The sequence below is a fragment of the Netta rufina genome (genome assembly GCF_964035555.1).
Source record: "Netta rufina genome assembly, chromosome: 4".
In the NCBI taxonomy this organism is placed as follows: Eukaryota; Metazoa; Chordata; class Aves; order Anseriformes; family Anatidae; genus Netta; species Netta rufina.
Genome location: NC_140127.1, coordinates 53,372,730 through 53,392,697, shown reverse-complemented (window position 1 = coordinate 53,392,697; position 19,968 = coordinate 53,372,730). Strand labels below are relative to the sequence as shown.

Sequence of the window (19,968 nt, the reverse complement as noted above, 5' to 3'; positions counted from 1 at the left end):
AGCTCCAGGTGCAGCATTAGCCAGAGAAATTCTTAATACCATATTTTAAGAGAGTTCTAGTGAGTCACTTAAGAACAAAATGATCTACAAAGTCAGTAGTAGTGCTTAGCTTTAAGAGTGTTTTTACAGTATGGAACCCCCTGCTGACTCTCATGAAACAGTTGAGCACAGTGTAACACTAAGTTCACAAATTCCTAAATTCAGATTTAGCAACAGACACCAGCCTGGTCAACTTCTGTCATCCTAAAGAGACATTTGAATTTGAATCAGTCTGGGAAATATCTCTTTGTTAGATATATTAAAAAAAAATCACAATTAAGGAAACTCAAAGTAAAGAATGTCTTCCTTTTATCTACTCTAAGCCTACCCCTTTTTAGTTTAAGGCCATTACTCTGTATCCTATCCCTACGCACACCCCCTCAGAGACAGTCCTTCCAGAACTTTCCTGTAGGTGCACTTTTGGTAGTGGAAGGCAGCTGTAAGGTCTCCCCGGAGCCTTGTCTTCTCCAGTCTGAAGAACCCTAACTCCCTCAGCCTGCCCTCAGAGGAGAGGTGCTCCAGCCCCCTGCTCACTCTCGTGGCCCTCATGACCAGGTAGAGCTAGGCTGGGAGCAGAACTCGGTAATTTAGGGGATAGCCACCTGCACATATCCAGCTAAGGAATCAACACAAATCAGAATCAAAACAAATACTCTCGGGAACAACTCTGAATGTGGACTTACCTTACAAACTAAAGCAGCTGTAGTGGTTTTACCAACTCCAGGTGGACCAGAAAGTAATGCTGCCTTAGAGCTAATACCATCATCTTTGCCTCCAAGTTTGCTGGCCTTTGCTATAAAAGAAGATTCCAGCTTTTATCTACATATATATTACCAAATAATCTGCACATGTCATGTAAATCTTTAGGGCCATCAACTATTACTGGAGTTCCGCATTTACGGATTGATATGAGTGTCAAAAAAATACATGCACATCTGCATCCTAAGCATATGGGGAAAAGCAGTTCAGGTCCTATTAGGTAAAACTTGCAGAGATTCTAAACTGAGAAATATTACTGGAATACAACTATTCCAGCCATTTCCTCACACCCACATCATAAAAGAACAAAAAAACACTACCTATTATGGTTGCAGTGAAGCTTATATGCTATTTTATCACAAAAAACTGTCTACAGGATTATGCACTATGCATGACAGTGGCTACTTGACAAAGAACCAGGGCCTTAACAATTCATCTCTTCCCCCACGTATGAGGACAGCCCTGTAGACGTACTGCTGTCCCACTTTTTCACCATGTGTACACAGGTCAGCACTGGCCAGCACTTCTCATGGTGAAAAATAATTCAGAGTGAGGGCATATTATATGTATTTTACATTTATACACACACATAGTGCGCGTACGTGTATATATATGTATACACACTGCCAGCTTCTTTTAGTCTATTTTGGTAATAGTCACATTTAAGAAAACATCACGATTCTGAAAAAACTATCTTCAGTTTGCTGTTCTGTTTTTGGGGGGAAAATGGAGGGGATAAGTGAACAACTGCTTCAACAAAACCCTCGGGTTCAACTGCTGCTAAAAAATGCACTTGACTTTAGACTCATTCCTGATTTCTGGAGTTGCTCCCCTCTCTCAAAGGACCTGTGTCAGCACACAGAACCAAGCAATGTGACTGGCATGGAAGAGCAGAGAAGTTAACCGCGCTGGTCACCTTGTCCATCTTCTGAGGTGTTCTTGTGCCAGTTTCGGAGCCATCGGAGAAGTTTGTTGGCACAGCTTTGCTCACCCTGCTGTCCAATGATTGCCTTGAGAGATGTGGGCTTGTATTTATCCACCCATAGCAATCTCTCTGTTCCGTTTTCATTAATCTCAGAGACCAAGTTCCCCTTAGGTTCTGGGACTTCTTTCTTCTCCACTGCTTGCTGTTTAAAGTCTGTAAGCTTTCGAACAGCAGCAGTTTCTTTCTTAGCAGATTTGAAGATAGCTCCCTTCTCAGGAGTAGAATTTCTTCTTTTAGTATCAGCTTCCCTTTTGAGGGGGCTAAAACTCTTTCTGCCAGCTTCGGTTTTCTGTGGTGTCTTTTTATGTCTCGACTCTGTTTTCCTTGCCTTACGAAAACAAAAGATAAAATTAAAAAAAAAAATTCCAGAAAAAAAATACATTAAACAAACATGCTATGTTTGCACATGTGCATAAGAGTGCTTAAAAAAGTAACAAATCTTCTGTATTGATTTAAAAAAAAAAAAAAAAACTTCCAAGAGGAGATCAAAGAGTGTTCTTTGAAAAATAAGCCACTGTTAAACATGATGTCACCTGATTCTGTAGCACAGCCCACAGAAGAGGCAGGAAACATTCTGAGCAGTCCAAGAAGAATAAAAGTTCCAGCCATCTCCTTACTCACTGAGCCTGACATGTCATTAAACAAACTAATCCAAAACAGATGACTGACAAGGTGTAAAGAATGGGCCATCAGACACGCATGAAGCAGAAGTGCAGCTCTCAAAGCAACACTTCCAAGCTTGAGCACCAAAAAAAAAAAAAAAAAAAACCACAACTTAATGCCAGTGACAGGATGAAGGGAGCAGGAACAGAACAACCCGTGGTCCATAAATAAAATGCTTTCCAGACACACACCGGCTAAAGAGAATCACAGTTGTCATTTAAAAATAAGCTGAAAGTATTCAACCCTAAGCGATTCAAAAGGGAATTAAGTAATTAGCCAGTACAGGCTTAGAGTTGCTTTTCCTGAAGGTACCAATAGTATCTACACACAATCCACAGCCGCATCAGAAACAACAAAGCAGTATCTATACTGAACATCAAGCATGCTAGAGTTAACTGAATTTTTAATAACATTTTATCAGCCATTACAGGCTAGATTTAATTGTGCATAAAAACTTTATTATTGTTTTTTTACAGTAAGTACCACATAAAGATTAAATCCATTATCTATACACATGGTTTACAAGTAGCTGTTCCATATTTACAGTAGGAGTTTTTAATTGGCCTTTCCAGGTACCACATATCAAAGAATAAACAAAGGCTCAGTGTTTAAAACTGAAGCCTAATCTAAGAAGATACGATTACCCCCTCAGTCAGATACCTAAAAATGTAAAATGTCTGATTAGAATAAACCTTACCTCTCGAAAGCAGAACCCTTAAAGCCTGAGTAAATTTTTTCATTTCCAATACTTTTAACCTAGTAGGTCAAACTGACAATCATAGGATTGCTGTCCACGGAACAAAAGGGATCAAAGCTCCCTGCAATTTGGGGAACAACACGTGACACACAACTAAGTTTATAACAAACACACAAACCTCTGATTCAGCTGCCAGCTCGTATTTGGACTTCTTGCCTGGCATAGTTCGAACAAGATCAAATAGGCCATCTTCATCAATAATTTTTGTCCCTAAAGTAGATGCCTAGGGAAATAAGAATTAAGAGGTAAATGAGATCTACGTAATTCACTTCAAAGTCCTTTCCAGTGAAGGTTATGTTTAGGAACACAAAATAAGAGCAACAAAAAGCTGTTTTGGTTGTGTTGCTGTTAATCTCTGTATGTATATATAGAATCACAGAAAATCCCAACTTGGAAGGGACCCACAAGAATCATTGAGTCCAACTTCTGTCCCCCTTAGAACCACCCAAAAATCAGATCCCATGTCTGACAGCACTCCCTTTAAGAGGAGAAACTGGAAATCAATACAGTAACATACAAGATTCACATTTTCACTTCTGCTTAGCTCAGGCACAACACTACTCACCTTTTCACATTTAGATTGGCCACAGTCTCGTCCCATAACCAGGTAGTTTGTCTTCTTGCTGACATTCCCAGTTACTTTTCCTCCATAACGTTCAATCAGAGATTTGGCCTCATCTCTTTCAATAGACTCCAGAACTCCTGTAATTACGAATGTCAGGCCTTCCAAGCAGTTTTCAGCTCCCTGAGAACGATAACATTGTAGAAAATGCCATTAACTGATGCAATTCTACACCTACTCCTTCCACCACAAACCTTTTTAAACTTCTACCATGTCAAGTGCTCAATGCAACTTTAAAAACGAGCCTAACCTGCCTGAATGTAGATAGTAGCAGTAGAAGTTCAAAAACTATTAAAAGGAGTAGCTGCCAATGAAACTTCACAGTTTACCTGTCCCTATCGTACCTATGACTAACATGCTGTGCTTAAAGCACAGCGTTAAAGGACTGACAAACTTACTGACTTCAAACTTAAAGACCAGTAACTATTTTCCATCATAATGGCTTTATAAACCAGGTACAGAGTTTCATTTCTCAGTATATTTCCTTTCATATAGTCACTGTTCTGCACTCCAGTTTAGCTTTTTTCCCCAATATATACTTTCTATTTGAAAAAAAAAAAAAAAAAAAGATATATATACACGCCAGTTTTTAAATAGTTTAGTTAATACTTGTTAGATCACTTTTAAGAACTGGAGGGAAGTCTACGATGTACACCACTGCTACACGCAGAAATTCTGCTGTAGCCAAACTTACTTGAGGTATCTCTTTGGAACCCAGAGCTTTTGGACCCTCGCGATTAAGGAAGCTTCGGTAGGCTTGATAATTGTTTCGCTTCTTTTCAGAGTCCTCAGGGCTTACAGACTTGGGCAAAAGGAAAAATAGATAAATACATGGTATATATATTGTACATATACATATGTAGTGGTATATATGTACCAATGTACCATATATATGGTACATATCCTCAGTACATTTATCTGCATTCTGCATATACACAGTCACTTTATTAATAAATTGTTGCTTTAAATTCACATCCTATTTGATTCCTGAATGATGATCAGGTATTGGTAAGATCTACATTTCCATAAAATCTCCTTTTAGTATTTCTACTTAAGAAATCTAAGCTTTTTATTTGTAAAAATCTGTTTAAAGCTCATCAGGAACAGTTGCAGGCACTCCCTCCCAATTACAACTGTTATTTAAATGTCAAATAAATGTGCTATTTTGCATTTAAAATTTAAAAGTACATTTTTAAGTGGCCAGTAACAGCTAGAATACGTTCACTAATTATAGTGACTGAATCAGACAGTTAAGAATACACTAAGTTATTGTTAATGTATTATGTAGGAATATAATAAATATACTTCAGAAACATGAAATTGGAAATGGGAGAGGAAAAAAAGAATGATAGTGGTATTGATTTTTAACAGCAGTATAGCATTCACAAGGTCACCTAAGCTCACATAAGAAGTTTTACTCGCTAGTCAAGTAGCAGAATTCCTGCATTCTGCAAATTTTCAGAGAAGTTAAATGTGAAAGGCTAGTGAATTCATTTTTCAGTACACATGCACACCTTAGTGAGCATTAATGAACTCTCAGTTCCTTGATGTATTCAATTTATATTTTTCCAGCTAATTTCTTTCCTACATTTCTACAATTGCTAGGAACTTGAATTCTGGTAAGATCTGAAAGTCACCTAGAAGTACCTAGAACAAAGTACCAAGTGACAACAGTGATACATAAACAATAACAACTGAAAACCGTTTTCCTGTGAACTCTACCAAGCTAACTAAATACCTATGAATAGCTCCTACCTCAGCCTTCTTGGGAGAAATTTTCTCCTTCTTTGGTGTTTTCTTCTCTTCTTTTCCCTGAGGTTTTTCTTTTGATACTGAACTTTGAGTGCCTCTTTCCTTTTCAGCAATCTCTTCTTTTCGTTTCAGAGCCACAAGCTTAGAGGTAGGCTTCAAAGGCAAGGTCTTATCAGTTGACTTTTCTGCTAGTTTACCATCAGTTGATTGTGGGGGTAAATGGGACCCTTTTGAGTTTTCAGATTTAGTTTGTTTTGCTTCACCTGCAGAGTTTGTTGCTTTCACTTTAAACAGTAGAGAAGAGCACACATAAGAATGTATCTAATTGAAAATTGAGAACATTTCATCAGATCTGTAATATTAGCGTCCTACCTCTCTGAGATTGCTTGCATCCCTCTGTCATGTTAGGACTGCTCTTGATGCTCAGTACTGTCTGCTCTTCTGAATCCCTCCGAGCCTAAGTGAACAAACAATGCCAACGTCAGAGATGCCATGTCCCACGTTACCCTTAAGTCCAGATCTGTTAGGTTTCCCTTCTGTTAAGTATTCCAGTCCATAAATAAGTACATCAGGCTCAATGATACACCCACAAAAAAAAAAAGAGACACACACTGATCCCTACCACAAGTCAGAATACAAACTCTATCAAAGGTGGGCAGGTGAGCAAATCCTACGCTCAGCCATGCACATAATTTCAAACACCAGACAAACTTCCAGGTTACATTAAGGATCAATTCTAACCAGTTTACTGAATAATCTAGAAGTACTAATGTTTGCTCTATTCAAATTAGCAATCCTAAATTATAAAAGCTTTGATGTACAACCTAACAAATATTTCACTGTGCCAGAAGTAGTCTTGCGCCTTACAGCACAAGCTATGGAAACTGGGGGAACTCACACCACTGAGGTTAGAGTTAAAAACCTAAAACCCCTGCTTGCTCTGACAAAAGAAAGTATTCTCCTCCTTCATTTTTCTCCCATTATTTTTCACCAACTTGTGCCTTTGACTCACTTCACTTGATCTGGTCCTCCTGAAACAGAGGAGCCATAACTGATCTAAGGCATCAGTCTGCAGCACCTCACTTCAGGTATTACAGAGACAGGCAGTCCACTCATTTGAGATGAGTCAAGATGAATGTGGAACTTCAAGCAAAAAGTAACCTACAGGATATGCTCCATTCCACCACAGCCACACTGTTCCAACTGCCAATTCCTCTGATGCTCTGTTGTACATACATTCCCTCAGATTTGCAATTGGTTCAACAGCAAATCTCAGTATATTGTGGGTGACTGCCCACTGTAAAAAGAATCTATCCTAAATACATAAAAATCAAGCCTGGATCAAGTTAGTGAACTGGGAATGGCTGGAGAATGTGGAAGTTTAAAGGAGAAGCATTCTAGTACTCAAACCATTCTTATGCGTCTTTAGGTATATGCTTTCATTTACTGCAACTAAATAATGGGGGACATTTGATCCAGTATAGTGGATTCTGGTTATATAAATGCCATCATCACAAAAGCTGCATTCTTAGAAACTATAATATTATGATCTAGAGCCTTGTAAAATTTAAAAATCTTTTCATAACTGATTTACCTAAATATTTGTATTCAAGTACATATTTGATAAGATGATGAGCAACGGTGAAAACAAAGACAACAAAACAGCTTCGATATAACTTCAACATAACTGTCAGTGGGTAATTAGAACTATAACTTACATTTACATTTCAAGATAAATTGCACAGAAATAAAGTAATGTCTGTAGTCTTATTAGAAATGAAACAATTTACTGTGTGAGAAAAATCCAAGAGGAAACTATAAAAAATTGAGCATGTTCTTTTCATGAAAACACCTTCTTGCTGTTTTTAAGGCATCTGTATGGAAGTCTTGTGACTTTAGACACAGATCAGGTGTCTACATAACACAATTGCCAATGCAGTTTCTAGAAAATAAAGAATTCAACCTTTTTCTTCTGTGGTGTTTCATCCAACATGGCCAAAGTCTTAGCAAATTCTTCATCTTCATGCAACTGTCTCTCCAGCTGTAATAAGGAAAAATAAAAAGTTTTAGATTCATGTCTGACAAGTTTTAACACTACTATACTTTAAAACCGTTTGCTGTTCAAGACAAACCAGTTATCTAAAATAAGACAGCACATAGCTGGAAAAAAAAATTATCCTACCAGATGCAAATAAACTTCTGAAGGCAACACTGCAGAATGACTTTTTCTCTCCAAAAATGACAGAGAACTCATGCAAAGAGCAGAGTTTGGCTCTGTTGCACTAGAAACATTAATAGGCCTAAACAATCTGTTTTTAAAGACAATTTCTGTCCCTTCATAATTTTATTGCTGTGCATCCTTTCCATTTTAAAGAGTGATCAAAACTTGAAGACAGCATCTCATAACCACCAGCTTGCATTGAGATGCAACCTGTTAGCTTCCAAATAACTTTTGACAATGGTCCCAATAGAAAAGTAGGAACAAAGGCTGTTAAGTATTATGATGTCTCAATAATGAGTTTTCCTCTTTGTTTACTACTAAAATTATATTAAAAAAATAATGCGGCAATTTTGGAGAAGTTAACTACTGCCCTTAGCTCTGTTCTTATTTTGCTCACTTCATGGAATTTAATTAAAATATATTGTAAGCTTTTAATATTGATATTTACTTAATTGATTTTCTTTGACAGAAAGAGCCATCAAGAACAAATACTCAAATACTGCACATAGAGTCTAAGAAAGTTACTTATTAAATTGTACAAAACAAAGTCAGGTTTGTTTTCATGTGTGTTTCACCTAACATAATGCTGCAGCATATACAGTGACAACTGATGTTCAAGTAAACTCTTCTACCCAACACAGCCTTTTGGGGGAAAACCTTTTCTCTTCCTTAATACAACATGCATTGTTGTCAATAAACATTGACCTCTGGGGAGGTCAAGGATAAGACCATATTTTGCACCTGTGATGTTTATTTCAAAGGATGCTCAGTATTACCAATTGGAAATGAATCGATTTTCCCAGAGTGAAGGAAACATGTATGACAAGTATACCTGTCTCCCACATTAGCACCTATTCAAACAGGTACGTGAGATGCACACGTATCACAGAATTAGAGTGGCTCAGGTTGGAAGGGACCTTAAAGATCACCCAGTTCCAACCCCCTGCCCTGGGCAGGAACACCTCCCACCAGATCAGGTTGCCCAGGGCCTCATCCAGCCTGGCCTCAAACACCCCCAGCGACGGATAAGGCATTCACAGATTCTCTGGGCAATCTGATAGTGCCTCACCACAAATGAGGTATGGGTCATTCACATTTTTCTCAACTAAAACTTAGATGACAACAGGTGATAATAGTTTTTAGTTTTTAATCTGAGGGAATAGGAAAAAAAACATGAAGAAGCAAAAAGTGAAAAGCAAAACTATTCTCAATAACATCAACTGCATAGGTAGAGATAGTCTGCACAGATGGAAAATAAGTTAGGTGAGACATGGTTCTATTTACCTTGCTGAAATAACGTCCATAAAAATAACTGTGTGACTGTGTTTGCACACATGTGGAAGAGTTCAAGTATACAGATTACATGAGCATATTTATTTATATATAGCATAAATGGAAAGTCCATCTTTATTTCTTAAAAACAATTTTAAGTTAAACAAATTGCTTCTGGAATGCAGCAACAAATGTATACAGCTGTTACCTCTGAATCTTCTTCAAGCTGCAGTTGCCTAGCAATGGCTTCATCGTCCACTGTGCTGTCCCTGCTTTGTGAGGGCTATATTTAAGAGGGGAAAGAAAAAAAAAAAAAAGCATCAACAGTTCAGTTTCTCCAATATTGTGTAAACTGTAATAATTTAACCTGTGCAACTCATTTTGTGTACTTCTAGAAAAGGACAGGTAATTAGACATGCAGCATTTTATTCCTAGCTCTTTAACCTATACACTATTAACCAGGGTTGTTTTCAAGAGATTTTACTATTCAAAACAAAGCCGCATCATCTAGATGTTGTTTTTTCAAAAAATACTCAACACCTCTGATGCTACCACAGCTGGCCAGCTTGACAGAGACAAAAGCTACACTGTGAATTTTGAACTTCCTCCATGCTTTATTTGGTGCTCTGTTATTCCATGAATATTTATGTCATAAAGCTTTGGAAAACAACATGCTACCTCTACCCTCTGCACAACTCTTCCCCCCGAGCTATAAGCTACCCCATCCACTCACTCCTCCCAAAAGACTGTGTAAAAATTCTAAGGAAAATCATATGGGAAAAAGTAATAAAGAAAATACTACTTTTGATTTTGTACTTCCTTCTCAAACATGGAAGTTTTACTCTGCAATAGTCTTTGAGGATTTAATATGCTCGTTACATACCATCAAAACTGACCTTACACCTGAGGGTTATGAAAAGGTAACATTCAATAGGACAAGCAGCTAAGAAAGTTCTTAAAGTTATTATGTTGGCTATTTTATTCTGCTATCAAACACACAAGTAACCTAAAGGAACCTCATCAGTACTCACTTCCTTCCTTTTACTTGCTACCAGTTTCTTTTCTGATCGCTGGACACTACTTGTCCCAAAGTAATCGAGAGCTGAGGTGGGAGTCAGCTTCACTGGAGATAATGGCTTGGGTTTAGCTCGTGGTTTTACATCTTCCTTTTTCACTGTCGTTGATCCTGGGCAACTGATGGCTGATGCCCCATTCTCCTTTGGTTTCAGGGAAATTCTCTTATTGACAAAGTCATCATCATCATCTAAACATGAATAATATTTTATTAATTCCAGTAGATGGTTCTTATTATTCTTAGTTCTTATGTCTTCTTATGTCAAGAGAAATATTTTGGGCAGATTCCATTAACATAGACCTTAATAAAACAGTACAGGTGTTTAGAAGTTGATTTGGAGAAAGAAAGAATAAGAAAAAAAAAAAAGTAAAGTTCCATAACATAATATTTAGCATCTTAATAGCACAGCTAGGTCTGAATAAATTGAGTGCTAAAATAGAGAGACAGAAGTCTGCTACTTGTATAAATGCACTACCTCTCATTTAGAAAGGTTTGCAAAGAATGCCTTCCCTTCTTATGTAAGAAAGGGCATCCTTATGTAAGGATGTAACAGAAATCTACATCACTGAAATTTGAACTCTCTCCTTTACCAACACAGCATCCAAATGCATAGCACAACCTTCAAATAAAAAGTATAGTTTTGCATTTCACATATATTTTATTACTTTGTAGTATTCACTAATAGAACAGATAATGCATGCTTTGTACACTTACATACTCTTAATCCCTCAACATTGTACTATCAAGCAGGGAAAAAATATTACAACATTGTATTTACAAAGAGCCCACATGGTAGCTTCTTGCATCCGTTTACAGGACAGCAGTTACTCAGTTATTCGTAAAGTACTGCTCATACCTTATGAACGTGTTAGTAAAATAACAGTGTCAAAATGTTTCTGCTTTGCCCCTTTTAGTAAGATTCTGCAAGACATTTTCTATCCTCTACGCCTCTGTACTAAAACACACCCTCCTTCCAGTACAGTCAGAAGCATCTCAAAGAAATGCAGCCATTTCACAGGAAAGTAGAATCAGACAAGAGTTCAGCATACAGAACAGATTTTTCAATTAAGAAAAACAAAAAAATAAAACACCAAATAACCACCATTAAACACACTAGATGGGGGAAATGGCTTACACAATGTGTAGTGTGAGCCCGCAGATCACTGAACACACAAAAAAATGAAACATTGCTGGACAAACTTTATGATCAGTAATAAAAGCACTTTCTTCGTGAAATCTCCAGATTTCAAAAGTGTGAAAGGGCTAAGAAGTAAACTGCAAGAGAAGTCCTAAAATTAGCAGAAGATACAAAAGGAATAAAGCACAAAGACTTGGAAGGAACAGAAGCAGAGGCAGTCTTATTTGCATGCTTCTAACTGAAGTCTGGTTTTACATTTCTCAAAATGTGGATGTTTTGACCAACCGCCTCAACATATCAGACACAAAGAATGTTTTGAACACGTTTTATAATTAAACTTCAATTCACATTACTATCGCAAACATACGTTCATTTTCCAGTCACTAACTTAAGCCCCCATATTTCCTTTTTCATACATACATTTTTCTTAATCACTTCCCTAAGTTTAGCTTATGTTGTATGTCTATTGGATCTATAATTTCTTAATATATTAGACAAGCAATAGAGGGAATTTTTTCTTGTGTAATCTTTTCTCAGTACATAGCAGCAACAAGGGCATTTTAGGCATCAGCTGGAACTGTCTGCTACTCATCACTTACTAAGCAGCAGCTAATATAAATGGGGATCCTGACAATTCCTGTGAGAGGAAGTTCAGACAAGGAAAAATAAAGCAGAGATATGATTGTAAGGGAAGAAATTCTCTCAGCATTTGAAATCAAGACACACACACACTCCCCCCTCCCCCCACCCCACCCTCCCCAAAAAAAAAAAAAAAAGTTATCTACCAGAAAAAGGCATTTTAGCCAATTTTATTCACAAAGACATGTGAAAGATAAAACTCAAGCCCAGGTCCCTCAAATGGCAGCAGCAGCAGCAAATTTTACCAAGAAGCTAAAAGCTTTACGATTCTTAGGCAAATTATGTACTTTCCTTAGGCAGAGGTAAATCTTTTACTGCCATTTAGCTTAATTTAACTGTTACATATCTGGGAGATTTAGACACTAGATGCTTTAGGCTCCTAATTTGTAATAGTTTGAGATCTGAATATAAGACTGCTTATCTCAAACCTAATTTCAGAATAGTCTGCTTCTTTTGCTTTTTCCCATTTAAATGAGAAAATACGTTTGCAGGAGTAAAATGCACCTATTGCTAAAAATCAATAGTTAATGCAGAGATAATTATATTTGTCTGGGGAAAAAAAGAGAGATTCTGTTCTGTTGACCACTCATGCAATTTTCTTAAATGAAGGACTGCTACGATGCTAGGAAAGAATCTCTATTTATCATTGTTATCACATGGTCTGCACGCAATATTGATTTTTTTTCCTTATTCACTTGTAACCATTTAAATAATAAAAAACCAGGATATTGCTTTCTCTCAAGTAGAGAGATGTAGAGTAAATATAATTAAGTTTTTAATTAAAAAGGATGTGGATTTGAGTCATTTATGATGCCAGTACTAAATATTATCAATGGTTAGATATTTGCTTTAATTATGTCCTTCCTAGAAACGACAGAATTAGAAGCATTTATGGTCTGCAAGTAGTAGCTCAAGAAGAACAAGAGCACTTTGGGACAGTCATCTACAAATGTAAATACTGAAAGACAGGATGAAAACACAGAAGTGGTCATTAGGAAACAAAATTCATCCTGATCCTGTTAAGTGGGTTTCAACAGATGCTTTAGCAGACAGATGCTCAGGCTAGTTTCATCCCAGGTTCATGAAATCCACAAGGCACACCGCAAGTTTGCATGATCTCCAGGCATTCCCCCCTACTTCAAATACATAAGAAATTCAACTCTTACAGTAACCCTTTACCTTAACACTTCTTCCTTGAAGCAAACTGCTCACACATGCCTACTGCCCCAGAAGTGAGTAGCACGCTTGATCAATCAGTTGTACACTCTTTGGTTCCACTACAAGGATGAAGATGACTTAATCTGCAGCTTTGAAAATAGCAGGGGAGTCCCAGCACTGCTACTGGTCTGTTCAGATCTATGTTTTGCAACACAGCACCTGTAAACCACTTGCAGCCTGCAAAAGGGGGAGAAAGACATTCCCCTCCTACACAATTTGTGGGAAAGCAAGGACAAAAATTTAGATTTTGGCTTTTAAAAAAGTCAATTGTAGTTCAACTGCACTTTTATAGCCATGGTAAAGAGCAATTGCTAAATGAACAGTTGAGATAGGGTGGTGGTGGGTTGTTGTTGTCAAGTCCCTGCCTCCATACAAGGCTAAGGAATGAGAATCAGTTTTATCATCAACTAGACAACTTTTACTTTACAAAACCTTTGCATAACAGAACACGACTATTCTCAGAATACTATTTGCTGTTTACATCCACATATTCTGTGTGTGCTATACAAAGAACAAGTACCCAGAAAATACACACCCAGGGTGTTGTCATTCCCCCCACCTTCGCCCAACCAGCTCTGAAGACTTGCTAATGCAAGCCAACAGCACGTCTTCTAGTCAAGCTTTCTGGAAATTAAGTAGATGTGACAAAAGAGCACGATATTCCTGTGATTAATGGAACAGACAGGCGTGACAGCCAGGAGATTGCTTTCAATTATTTTGGATGCAAGCATTACACATGAAGCAGGGCCCCATTACGCCAGGTAATTTCCAAGAACAAGCTTCCCTAGCAACATACAACTGTTAAATCCTGAGGGGTTTGAGAACTATTCTGTAACACTAGAGCACATCTGGTTCTGTTTTATAGGCTGCTCTAGTAGCAGCACAACTAGGTTAATAAACTAATGCCTGCAGCCCACCTGCAACTGTTTGTTATTGCTCTTCTGCTCTTCCTCTTTCCTATCCCTGTACTTCCCCAGCTGGCTCTCAGCTGTTGATTACAGAGCAACACATGCGACTGATCCCTAACCCTACTCCAGCACAAATTATCTAGGATGTTCTATACATTTCATTAAATTCAGCTCGCTTAAGAAGACTCAGATGCAAGAATGGACTCAGCCAATCTGAAAAGATAGTGACAACGGAAACAAGCAGCATAGGATGGTACCCTATGGCCTTCCGAACTGTGTGTTTATTCATTTGCATTTGATCCTGCTGTACTCTTGAGCTCTTCATCAGTATAGTGTATAATTCCCTGGTTCCTATCCTGTTTAGAATGCAAAATATTTCCAGGCAGAGACAACCTCTCACCAGGATGTTCTACAACCAACTCCAAACATAAGCAGTGCACCCAGATGTTAACAGTAACTAGTACTTATCAGGATAAATATATGCTAAACCAGTAAATGTTTGCAGACTACCATATAAAGGACTTCTGCATGGAGCTAGAGGACTGTATCCTATCCAAAAGTTATTAACCCTATACTACTTGCACAAGACAACAACATCCCAGACATTGATAATTTTTAGTGTCATACATTTACACAAGTATTTCAGGCAGCTCCTGCCCTAATTTGCAGTAGGTACTACTGCCCAAACTGGAATTAAGGTGGAGGAAATAGTTTGTACAAAGAGAAGTCATTGCATCAGGCTTTCATTATGTCAGTATGCATTTATCAGTACTTAACAGTCCCGATACTTGTAAGTTCTACATGCTTTGTATTCATCTTTTGGTTAAAGTAAGTCTTAAAGAACTGCAAGATAACCACCACCCCTCCTAAAGAAAAAAGCCAACAACTGTATTCAAGCTCATCAAGCGTAACTCTTTCCAAAATTAATTAAACAGATGCTATGTAAAACTGGTTAAGCGTGGTTTTTCCCTATTGTCTTCCTGCTCTAAAAACACAGTAGTTGCAACCTACCTTTTAAAAACTGGCCTGTGCAGTCATTTAGGTTTTCAATGTCATTTCTCAACAAACTCATTGATTTTAGATGTACTACAAACATGCACTTTAAACCACAATTGTTAGCACTCTGCCTATATCCACATGTCAAGGTCGCATCCTGTTATAAAAATACAAAGCCTACTAGAACCATACAAGTTTTACTCCTCTGAAATCAGCTTACACCTCTTTGGCTTTTCCAATTATCAGAGATAACTTCAAGAATTCGTCTGTCACATTTTTCACTACGGGAAAGAGGTTTGGGATCCCCAAACTTTAATACAGTAACTTCCATGTCTAATTGTAACTGAACACCATAGGGCCTTCAGTGCCAAACAATATAGCTATATGAAGTCTTTCGTCTAGCATGTGCCAAATCAAATTCTTAGTCAAATATGCATGTTTATTTTGTGTGTGTGTGTGTGTGTGTGTGTGTGTGTTTTTTTTAAATCTTTAGAAAGACACTTTGGCACTACAATATATCAGAAGGCTGAATGTATTTAAGCTGAAATAAACAATCATCATAAATGATCTGCAAAATCACCAATTATTGCAAGTTTTCAAATTAAGTGATCACACCTGCCATATAAAATTCCAGTTTATTACAGAGTTTATTCCAGTTCATTCACTTGAACTGGTTAGTTTTAGCATAATAGCAGCTTTATTCCCCAAAAGCAAATACAAGTCCCCACCACGCAACAAAACTTCCTCTTCTGCTTCATTGTCCAAAGTTAGCTGTGTGACAGGAATATTCAGCACTGTCAAAAAAAAAAAAAAAAAAAAAAGGTGGAAAAGGAACCTTGAAAAAATCCTGGCAAGTATAAGTGTTTTGTTTTTTTTTTTTCTCCCAGATGCAGCTCGGGCAGCTCGACATACTTAGCCACTCAGGTCAGACTGATCTACTTTAGACAAAATTAAACAGTCTAGCAAAAAAATACTAAACACTTTTAAACTAATCCAGCAAAATAATTGAGTAAAGTCAAACTCACTACTTAAGTAGCTCAGTAAAAATACCTGAAAGGAAGAAAAGGGACATCTCCACCAAGAAGAAAGGAATAGTCAGAGCAAAGCAGCAATATCTGCAGCTAATAAAGGTACTAATAAAGCTGCCATTCTGAAGCCACTATTGACAAGCCCCTACTCTGAAAAATGAACTTGTTAAGTGACATCAAAACATTACATTCATATTTAAGTTAATTTATTTAAAATAGGGCAGTCAATATGAACTATAGAAAAAGCTTCAGGCAACTTATGAGTAATAAGCAAAACAAGGCAGCTCATATGCTGGTACCAGTTTTAACAGAGAACACAAACCAACAAATACAGTATTTTTACTTTGGTTGAGGGTTACTCAAGTGGATAGAGTTGTATGTTTTTGTGTTTTTTTGTTTGTTTTGTTTTTTTGTTTTTTTTTTTTTAAAAAAGATCAATTTACAAATGTAATGGGCTACTGATGCACTATTTCAGAGATTTAAGTCTTTACACATGGTCTGTTGAGCAGATCGCTAACTGGCTGCTTGATAAGCGCAGTCATGACAGAGCATCATTCCTCTTTAAAAGAGCTTTCAGAAAAATGTCAAAGGCTTTAACTCAAAAATGAACAAGTCATCAGAAACCTTTATACTGAGATTTTTAAGATAATATAAGAAAATTGAACTATAATACTATATTTTAAACGCAAAACTAAGCTTTCACTAGAAAGCTTCTTCAAAAACATGACAGTGTTATTAAAATTTTATTTTAAAAACCTATTTCATGTGAAATCACAGCTTAGGAAAGGTAAAAGGTCACTGTGTAAGAAGCGTTCTTCTATTCTAAATTGCAAGTCCAGACTGTTTTTAACAATAACTACATCTTAAGAACTATGTGGATTTTTTTATTTTTTTTTTTAAAGGATCTGCATTTGAGGTCAAGAAAGTTCCCTTTTATTACTAGTCTGAATAAAACAGGCTCGGTTGTTTTCTGATTTCAACTGATTTCATGTTGAACTTATTCCAATCCAATGGGAATAAGTAAAGCATAGAACTGTACACCCATTCTAAGAGATACTATGAATTCTGAAAGGAATTCTGCTAGTTTGCCTTTTTAAAAAACTATAGTCCTTAAAAATAACTTTATCCACAGAAAAACTGCAACTTTAATGCCTAACAGCATAACTCCAGAAAACCTTATTAGCACTCAGCACACTAATAATCGGTGCAAAGGAACAACAAATACATATCCACTACAAAGAAACTGAAAAAAAACCCTATTAAATTGTTCTACCAGAAGATCCAAAGGAAAGTTTTAACACGATAGGTGTGCCAAGTGATATCTATACCAAAAAAAAAAGTAAACTCTGTACCATAACCGCTCAAAGTGGAAAATAAAAAGCAAAGGTACCTGCAAATAAGTTACCTGCATCCATACCACTTCAGCACCCACAGTAACAGTGTACTAATCAGTGATGTAGTAAATAAAAATGTTTTTTTTTTTTTTTTAAATGGCATAGGTACTTTATAAACAGAAATAACCTGCAAGAGTCCATAGTTATGAAATTTTGCTCCCAAATACTACCTGTATTATGATCCTAGGTTCTAGCTTAAACGTGTGCTGTCCTGTACATGACACACAGCCTGAAGAAAAATGATTTGTTTTTACTTACAGGTCTAAAACCATTGCAATCTGGTGAAGTATTCTATTAAGTGAAAAAATAACCTGCCTAATCTGCAACTGGATTCATGAGTCATGCTAGAGGTGAAAAGGAAAATAGACATGAATTGGTTGAATAAACAATGTTCTCACGACTTCTGAGTGCAGTTATTACAGGATCCTTACAATGGTATTCCTAAATTTATGCAAAGAGAAATGAGGCACAGAGACAAGTTATCAGGAGTAAAGAGAGCGCCTAGGCACCTAATGAATTAAGTTTCTATAGGGCTTGCTCTTAAGTACCCTCTAACATTGCCCTCTGCAACGCCAGTCATTGCTTCTTCATAGCATTTCTGCCAGAACTGAAAACTCTCCTTCCTCAAAGTGCATTTTAAGACAAACTCCCCCGAGGTTCAACTGCATACTCTCAACTGACCTTTCATTAAGCATCTTAAAGGAAAGCTGCTGCATGAAGAGCTGTTTTCCACGAGCATAGCAGATTCTGTAAGCATAAACTATGCTAATATTGATCAGAAAGTAAAAGTGACAATGACCCCTATTAGATGGTTCAATGCGAGACGTGTTCATTCACTGACAATCTGCTGCTAACTTGAACCAGTTTTTGGATTTGAGGGCTGTTTTGGTCACTAGTACTTATCCAACTCTTCCTGATTTTTCCTTTTGATATTCTCTATATTGTAAATGGTGATATTCAGCCTGCACATTCAGAAGCTATTCTTCCTGCCCTGTATTCTAAACCCTCAAGGAACAACTTTCCAATAACCTACAATCCTACACACTTTCTACCACCTTCACTTCTCCTAGCTTTATAAATAAGTTAGCCTACCACCTAGAACAAGGCCAATTTCTTTTGAAGTTATATTTTGCAATATTCAGACTGCTAAGGCAATTCCTACATAGACAATCACTGTGACACAACATACATGAAAGACCAAGTGTTCACTAAAAGCAATTCAAGTCCCAGTTCCTGCCAAATAGTCACTTATGATGAAACCAGATGAGGCTCAATGCATCACAACAGCAGGTCATCTTCCACAAACAAAACTCAAGGTTCCATTCTTTATTAAAATAACACTTTGTTTGACTGTTTAACAAGTACAACAAACATTTGGATTTTTCCCAACCTGCCAGACTGTTCTATCACAAGGCAGGCTTTTCTTTTTCCCTTGTTACCTGTTAAAACAGCCTCTACTCTGGACATCAGTAAAGATAAGTCTTTAAATTAAATGTTTCAATAACAAAGTATTTTTTACAGAACCACGGAGAGAAACTACTCTTGCTTTACTTTGTCTTTTTTTGTATAAAAACCACATACTTTACAAACTAATGAATCCACTCTTAAACAAACCAAAAAGTAATTAGCACAACAATCTTCAAGAAAACTGTATCCCACAAAGCCACACAGGAGAGCTGAAAAAAGTTCAAGTAATCACAGAAGTTTTCAAACAAGACTCAAAAATAGGTTGTAACAATTGACTACCAAGCTCTGACTGACTACTAGATGTCAAAAGACTTTTCCAAACGCTTCTGAGGACGTAGCCCTGGAGAATGATATTGACTTTGGGCCAAGTCCAACAACACTATACTTGATGTCAGTTTTCAGCTGCGTAACACTAAAAACAAGAAGAGGACAGATTTCTACAGTGTCATTAGTATCTTATCTATATTCCTATTCTTATAAAATGTGTTTATCCCAAGTTAATAGTAGTGTCACGCTCACTCCCCAACTCCACTATGCTGTAGAAACAATTTATACAGATTAAATATAAACGAAAGTCAAGTGTTAAATCTCAAGATCATAAAGACATTGTTTTAGTCACAGACTGTAAGTCAATTGTGTGTACTTAAGACACTTTAGATAACAGTAACCTTGAGCAGTGGTTTTCAGGGATTTTACTAATAACCTTGACCAGCATTCCCATGGTATCCTTATGAAGAAAAGCTCGATTACACCACCTAGAATTGCATAATAAAGCTAAATAGGTACCGTTTATTCCTCAGGAATCTGATCTTTCATCTAGTCTGGCGTCACTGCTATTAAATATCATTTATAATTAATTAGGAAAGAGTTGTTGGCAAAACTGTTAGAAGAAATTAAGTTCTGAGAAACAGATGTGGACATATAAGATAGATAAAGTGTTCAGGATAGTTTAGCAAATTGGGCTCATCCCAGTATGTGACATGCTACAGTTAAGTGCCAGGTTAAATATCTAGGACAAACAAAATCATTACAATC

At 36.9% G+C, this 19,968-nt stretch overlaps 1 protein-coding gene across 3 annotated transcripts in view; it reads right to left on the bottom strand.

Annotated features, from left to right (window-relative positions):
* RFC1 (replication factor C subunit 1) overlaps positions 1–19,968 on the bottom strand; it is a 40,606-nt gene that overhangs the window by 8,695 nt on the left and 11,943 nt on the right. For all 3 annotated transcript variants that reach the window (XM_084286455.1, XM_084286456.1, XM_084286457.1), the window contains 10 exons: positions 10,102–10,334; positions 9,279–9,353; positions 7,541–7,618; positions 5,950–6,034; positions 5,581–5,861; positions 4,520–4,627; positions 3,769–3,948; positions 3,322–3,426; positions 1,715–2,111; positions 723–832 (listed from right to left, as the gene is read on the bottom strand). In XM_084286455.1, coding sequence (XP_084142581.1) covers positions 723–832; positions 1,715–2,111; positions 3,322–3,426; positions 3,769–3,948; positions 4,520–4,627; positions 5,581–5,861; positions 5,950–6,034; positions 7,541–7,618; positions 9,279–9,353; positions 10,102–10,334 — 1,652 coding nt within the window. The remainder of the gene's footprint in view (positions 1–722; positions 833–1,714; positions 2,112–3,321; positions 3,427–3,768; positions 3,949–4,519; positions 4,628–5,580; positions 5,862–5,949; positions 6,035–7,540; positions 7,619–9,278; positions 9,354–10,101; positions 10,335–19,968) is intronic.